The 7944-nt window shown below is 37.8% G+C and overlaps 1 protein-coding gene across 1 annotated transcript; it reads right to left on the reverse strand.

Annotated features, from left to right (window-relative positions):
- Positions 1-1086: 1086 nt before the first annotated feature.
- LOC130018473 (keratin-associated protein 6-1-like) lies at positions 1087-1386 on the reverse strand. Its single transcript, XM_056109165.1, has one exon. The coding sequence runs from the start codon at positions 1384-1386 to the stop codon at positions 1087-1089; it is 300 nt and encodes a 99-aa protein (XP_055965140.1).
- Between the last annotated feature and the right edge of the window lie 6558 nt (positions 1387-7944).

Consider the following 7944-nt stretch of genomic DNA (forward strand, 5'->3'; position numbering starts at 1 on the left):
ATCGTTGCATTTCTATTTCCTTGGGGGAAGAGAGAACTCTATATGAATCTTTATGAAGGAAGAGAGTTTCAGGACCTGCACACTTATTCCTCCATAATCTGTTTAATCTTTCCCCCCTTATTCTGACAATGCATCCTTATTACCCTGCTATAATGAATTGTACAAACTTTTATGCTGAATCCCATGAGACCTAGCAAACTTCAAAAGTGGTCATGAACTTGGAGACCTCCAATATATTATGTACTTCTGAAAAAGGCATAATTGCAGGTAGATACAATACATAGTTACAATCATTATTTAGGACCCTAGTAAAGAATTGACTGCAAAGAAACTAAGGAACTTGGGGACTGAGGGTTGGCATTATTTTGTATCTTGATTGACAGGTTGGAACACAACACTATACATTTTGAAAAAAATCACAAAACCTTATTTCTAAGATTGACTTTTCTTCATGTCATTAAAAAATAAAGCATAGAAAAGATTTGCGGAATCATGGAACTTTCTAGATGAAAGCATATAGTATAAAGTATAAAAAGAATATACAATGCATAGATTTACATTTCAGATTATTAGAAATTAAATTTGTTATCACAGCAATGAATCTGTAATACTTTTAAAAGTCACAAATCTAAAAATATAGAGAAACTGAAGTAGAAAAATTTAGAGAATATGAGTTGTAAGCAATCAATGCAGGCCTTCTAGAAATCAACTCAAAATATAAGAGCCCAAATGCTATGTAATAAAGAGAAAACACATTTTAATTTTGTATTCCAAACTTTTATTTTTACCACGGGGAAAACATCAGTGCACTACAATAAATCAGACAGACCAGTGATTGTTTCACTAAGGTAAGGTCAGAGCACATCAGAGGATTTACACATCCTTTTACTTCTTCTGAGGCCAACTCTGGAAATAAATGAATTGCTGTGAATGTTGAATCCATGCAAGGCCCATCAGATTGGTTGTAGGAAGCCAGAAATTGCATCAAATGTCTGCAGATATAAAGATGATCCCAACCTAGCTTGGGATTCAGGCCCGGTGAATCAAGATGTTATGTACATGGAAGTAAAGACTCCCATGGAGCCCTTAATAGTAGCCAAAGCCCGAGCCATAGCCAGAGCCATAGCCATAACCACAGCCATAGCCACAGCCCAGACCACGGTAGCCAGAGCCAAAGTAGGAGCCATAGCCACAGCCCAGGCCTCCATAGCCATAGCCCAGGCCTCCATAGCCACAACATCCATAGCCACGGCCTCCATACCCATAGCCCAGGCCTCCATAGCCACAGCATCCATAGCCACGGCTTCCATAGCCATAGCCCAGGCCGCCATAGCCACAGCATCCATAGCCACGGCCTCCATAGTAGTTTCCATAGTATCCACACATGGTGCTGCTTGTTGAGTTGGTCTTGGGGTAGAGGAGGAGAGTGAGTGACTTGGGTCTGCCCAGTGACCCTGCACAGGGCCTTTTATATGCCCTCAGTGTGGGTGGAACCCAACATAGCTGTCATGCCATTGGGTGATTTTATGGCTGATATAATTAGTTTGTCATTCCTTTGCCATAAGATAAAACCTCATAGGTATTCACTGAAAAAGTCACTTGTTTCCTTTGGTTCCTCAGAACTCCCTGGAAGTAAAGTAGAGCCAGTAATGCGGTGTACAAATAGTTGTCCCTGCCTGACATTGCATCTCATTTAAACTTTAATGAGTAGGTATTATTTCAAGAGGTAGCCCTCGCACAAAATGACTGTTGATTTGTTTTTGGCAGAAAATAAAATTCACATTCTTGTGTTTCACAAATCAAGGCACTCAATTTTAGCCATTGAGTTTTGCTTCTTGTTTCAGAGACAGTTTTCCTCACAGGGGTTGTAGCTAGTTTTCCACTCATGAAAGGACACAGGACAGAACCCGCAGCCCTTTCCTCTGTAATACATTTTAATACAGAGCAAGCTTATTCAATTTTGGGGAGGAACCTGCCTGAATAACTATGTATCCATGTTTTACTTTATATATCACTGTATCACTTGTCATCATGTTGTTGATCAATTTACTCAGCGGGCACCAGTAACATCTCCATTCATCCCGGCGCTCGGATTTTAGCAGCCTCTCCTTACTCATCTTTCCCAATACTGCCATATTGGAGACTCTTTTAGGGTCAGGGGAATGAGACCCGTTATAATTACTGTTTTTTGGCATATCAAATATGCCATGGGTAGCTTACCAGGCTCTGCTGTATGGGCGGGGTACTCTTGGTAGCTTGCTGGGCTCTGATACTGCTGTATTATCATATGCCTAATTCCTTTTCAGAACACCAAGTAGCTAATTTTTGGATTCTAATTTCTGTTTATAATGTACAACTGAAATAATCCTTATAAAGATCTCCATTTTATTAAGGTTTCTTTGTCACTTGACATCCTGAATAGATGCCGTTTTTAAACTATTGATACAGTAAATAAATTTTGTCAATTATGTATTTGAAAGTATCAAAATTCCAGGAATGTCATTAAAACCGCTTAATTAATAATATATAATTAGGGTTTTTTTTTTATTTGAGAATCATTGGCTGGAGCAATAGCACAGCAGTAGGGCCTTTGCCTTGTGCGCAGCCTACCCGGGCAACCTGGGTTCAATTCCTCCACCCCTCTCAGAGAGCCCGGCAAGCTACCGAGAGTATCTCACCCACAAGGCAAAGCCTAGCAAGCTACCCATGGAATATTCAATATGCCAAACACAGTAACAAGTCTCACAATGGAGATGTTACTGGGCCCGCCTGAGCAAATCGATGAACAACAGGAGGACAGTGCTACAGTGCAGTGCTACAAATTGAAAAATTACAAAACTGAAAAGAGGAAGTTTTATGAATCTAAGAAATATAAAGTTACCAGATAGTTATAATGGGAAAAAGAGAAACTTGTTAGATTTTTTACCATTATTATTTTTTAGCATGAGTCAGGAAATGTACATGTGAAGGAATTCACTAATAGCAATCGTTTCATATTATTTTTAGATAACTGAAATTTCTTTTGTGAGTGGTTGAGGCATTTATAAGAAATAACCTTAGTTTCGCTTATGTTCCTGCGATAAGCTAACTTTAATTTTCTTATATTTTATAATGATTTAAACAGGCTTATCTGCTCAGGGAATTTTAAAATCGGTTTAATATTTTGCATTATTTTTTTTATCAGGAACTTTCCATGTATAAAATGTCAATGATTTTTTTTGAAAAAATAATTCTTCACTGTTCAGCTGGGAGATTTGTCCACATTTGAATATGTAATAACCAGTTAGTCCTTGTACTAACTGGTATATTTTTCCTTTACCTATATATTTAAGCTTAGGTAGAATTTGTATAAACTCATGAGAAATTTATTTATATATAAAATAAATGAATTTGATATTATATTAATAAATACATTAATTTGCCTTATAACTTACTTAATAATTCAAAATTCTAAACTCAGATTTTTCCAAAATAAGAAATCAGTAAGCACACTTCTGCAGAAAAGTCTGAGCTCATGAAGTACCACAACAGGGGTTGAAAAAATTTTTCTCTGAGGGATAAATAGTAAACATTTTCGACTTTGTGGATCAGGATGTAGCCTTCATATATATGATTTTGCCAATATCTTAGTTAAACTGCTTTGTAAAGTCACACAATGTTAAATAAGTGATCTATTTAAAATTAAGTCAATGGAAGTCTCAAAGGCAATCACTCAACTTGATTTTTCACCCAATTTTCTTTGCAATGATAATCCAGGCTGGAAAGAGGCAATGCAAAGTAAACAGAATCTTTTTATAATTTAAATTTAAGCCTATGAAAGTTTCAGAGTCAATCACTCAACTTGTTCTTTCACCGAATTTTCCTTGCAATGATAATTCGAATTGGAAAGAGGCAATGCAAAGCCAAGAGAATACAGTTATCATGCAAAATCTATTGGAATTGATGCCATTAGGATTCAGAAAGAATGTCTGATCGTGGACATGTATGTAGACATGATTGAGGATCAGGGTGATGATACCGAGGGGTATTTTGAGATCAGATATTTGTATTATGTTTTGCCTCAGAAAACCTAACATAGCCAGAGAGAGTGGGATTAGGTTAAGGAAAGAAAGTTCAAGACAGGAAGCCACTTGGTTTTCAGTTAACAATCCTTTCAAATTCAGATCCCAAGGTTTTGTAATTCACCCAGTCCATTTGATTTTTTTTTCTGTTTGTTCACACTTAGCAATGCACAGAGGTCACTACTGGCTCTGCACTCAGGAATTACCCCTGTCGGTGCTCAGGAGATGATATGGGATGCTGGAAATCGAACCTGAACTGGCCGCATGCAAGGTAAACCCCTACCTCTGTACTATTGCTCCAGTCCCCCCATTTGATTTGATAAGAAAATAAATCATGATATAATGGCATTTCAATATAACAGAGCAGTGTTTTCCTCACAATAATTAGACAGAATAAAAGGCCATTAATCCCTCCCTTCAATAGCTCAGCTGGAGGACTGTAGTGGACAGTGGCACAAGGCAATCCTTAGGTTGCTGGTTCAATTCCGGCTTGAAGGAGACTCAGTGGCTTTTTCTCCCTAGTTTTCTGTGGATTCTGCATCTCTAATAGGCATTTTAAGAAACAGTAAAAAAACTAGCAATGACTTTGTGAGTTGGGTATTTAGCCCTAGCTTTTCTTAATCACCAATGATGTACCTGATCCCCTTGACTTTTACCCCCTGTTGTTTCTCATCTGTCTCTTCTCCCCTATGCCCACTCAATTCTTTCCTTCCCTATATTCTGAGGCTGAGGGGGGTCTTGGCATTTCCCCCTTTACATCATTGCAATTTCTCATCCAGTTATTTTAAATTCCACATATAAGTGGTATTTAAATAAACAATCCTGTGTTTATCCTTCTTTTCTGATTTACATCATTTAACATAATAACTTCCAGTTCCATACACGTTGCAGAGAATTGCATGATTTCATCATTCTGAAGTTATGAGATCCAAATGTTGGAACAAAACTTAAAAAGGTGCCTGTCAAGATGGCAGACTGAGATAAGGGAATAGAAGAGGGAATCTTGGAACACTGGTAGAAGGAAGTTGACATTGGTGTCAAGACTGCTGTTTAGACCTTGTATATCTAAAACTCAACTATGAATTACTTCATAAATCATGGTGCTTAATAAAATTAAAAGTTTAAAAATGTTAATAAATATGTTTATGTTTAGCAGACATATTATTATGATTATGTATTATTTTAGTTTTCCTTTATTGGCATAAAACCTCTTAGTAAATGTTAACCATATCAGGTTTTTAATTTTTACATGCAGAGAATATTAGTTGTTTAAAAGTATAATACTTTTGTCTACAACAATAAATGATAATTAAAAATTAACATTTATCTTTAATGACTTTTAATTTAAATAGCATACTAGTCGTTAATTTTTTTAGCACTGCTTGAGCGGGATTTGCTTGAGCGGGGCCGAGTAACATTTCCATTGTGAAACTTCTTGTTACTGTGTTTGACATATCCAATACGTCACAGGGAGCTTGCCAGGCTTTGCTGTGAGGGCAAAATACTCTCAGAAGCTTGCCAGGCTCTCCAAGAGGGGTGGAGGAATCGAACCCGGGTCAGCCGGGCAGGTCGCATACAAGGCAAATGCTCTACTGCTGTGCTATCCTTAAATGTTATTCATTATATGAATTAATGAACCCGGGAAAGATATTGCTAAATTGTATTACTTAGCAAATAATCATCCAGCAGGTAGTTTTGTGACTGGCTAAAATGCTTACGGAAAAGACTGTCATTTAACATGAAATCCCCAATTTCTTGAGGCAAATATCTTAGATTTTATTTTCAGGAATATGTCATCTCTTATGAGGAACTTGCATGTATTTTTCTAGTCAGGCAGGGTACTTTATATACCATGAAATTCCTTTCAAATCAGCAAAGATAATTTTTACCATAAGGTTAGAACAACAGTGTAGTTTTGCAGAGAATAGAGAATTCCCATCAATACTTTGTCCCTAGACAAATACATTAACTGCTATATCTTTATTTAGCATCTGAGTTGCCTCTTGTTACAACCAATGAACCTACTCTGACATGTTATTATCAAGTAAGGTTGCCATTGGTGTTTATTTGGTGTTACACATTACATAGATTTTGAGAAAAGTATCATGGCTCTTACCCAACTGCATTCGGAGAGGCCCAATGACTTGCAATTCAAAGACATCTGCATAACTGCAGAATGGGAACTGGGGAGAAAGCAAGTACTGCCTACAGGTCACAGTTTGTACCTCTCAGATGCACTCCTATGTCTTGTCACACTCACTTTGTTCTCTCACTGATTCTTACTAATAGTAGTAGACATGACTTCTTAAAAATAGATCAAAATTAGACAACAAAACAAAAGGGTCAATGAGACAAGTTTATTTATTTTATTTTATATAATATATATGGAGAGATAAAGAGAGACAGAGAGACAGAGTCACCGTGAGATACACAGTTACAAAGCTGTTCATGATCGGTTTTTATTCATACAAAGATTGAACGCCCATCCCTTCACCATGTCCATTTCCCATCATCAATGTCCCCATTTTCCTTCCTGCTAGCCCCTCTTCCCCTGCCCGTCTCTATGGTGGGCACTTTCCTTCTCTCTCTCTCTCTCTCTCTCTCTCTCTCTCTCTCTCTCTCTCTCTCCTTTTGGGCATTGTGGTTTGCAATACAGACACTGAGATCTTGTCACGTTTGTTCCTTTACCTATTTTCAGTGCAGAATTCTTAGTTCTTATCCAGAGTGATTATTTGCAACTATCTTTGTCATAATGGTGCCTTCTCCATCCCAATTGCTTCTTCCCCAGCATTTGAGGCAGACTTCCAACGTGGACCCATTCTCCTTGCCCTTGTTTCTACTGTCCCTGAGTATAAGTCTCATATTATGTCTTTTTATATCCCACAAATGTGTGCAGTTATTCTATGTCTGTCCTTCTCTTTCTGACTCATTTCACTCAGCATGATACTGTACATGTCCAACTGATGCAAGTCAAAATCCTTTTTCTCTTACAAGTTTGTTCCTAAGCAGTGGTTGACAGCCATCAGTTCAATTCTTCACTGCACATTTTATATTGCTCTCAAATGTTGGAGACATGGCAGGATCAAAAGCAGTGTGGACTGCTTAGCAGAGGACAGTGCTTCCAGGGTACTGGGTCTACAAGCACGCATGGGTCTCACTGTCCAGACATTCTGAATATTGCATACAACCCTCATATTTTCTCAGTCTTCTTTGAAAATAGACACTAATGTAGGCTCCCACATTCTTATTAGGAATTGTGTTTAGTTTCTCTATTTTTCTGTTCCCCCACACAGCCCCTTTTCCTCAGCACAGAACCACCTTTGTCCTTACTCAATAAGTGTCCATCTTGGCAAGGATTAGTGGCTAACTCCCCAAAGAGTGTGGCTCTCCAAGCACCCGATTTGCTGAAATTAATATGTGATGTGACTGAACCGTGGCACTCATACCTAAGAAAGCAGTTTTACTGGCTTAGGGATTTTCCCTGCTGGGATAAGCTAAAGCTATGTATGCCAAGAAGTCTGAGCTCTTGTATGATTGCAGTTCTCTGAGGACGGAGGCAATCAGAGAAGATTCCAGTATATCCTAGCATGCCTTTAGGACTTCCGAAAAGGCCTATCAATCCTCATTCTGCAATAGAACTTGGATATCCTCATAGTCATTAATATAATAATTAACTTCCCAGTGGATATAATGGCATGCAGAATCCCATATTGTTAGGGAGGTCAAAACCGTAAACATTAGATGGACTTTTTTTATTTTTATAAATTTATTTATTCAATCACCGTGAGAGCAGTTACAAAGCTTTTGAGTTTAAGTCTCAGTCATACAATGATGAAACACCTGTCCCTTCACCAGTCCACATTTCCCACCATCAAAACCCCCA

The sequence above is a fragment of the Sorex fumeus genome, unplaced genomic scaffold (assembly GCF_029834395.1).
Source record: "Sorex fumeus unplaced genomic scaffold, SorFum_2.1 ptg000265l, whole genome shotgun sequence".
NCBI classification, from domain to species: domain Eukaryota; kingdom Metazoa; phylum Chordata; class Mammalia; order Eulipotyphla; family Soricidae; genus Sorex; species Sorex fumeus.

What these genes read in the sequence shown, in the direction of transcription:
- LOC130018473 (XM_056109165.1), bottom strand. Translation starts at nt 1,386, where the DNA reads ATGTGTGGATACTATGGAAACTACTATGGAGGCCGTGGCTATGGATGC.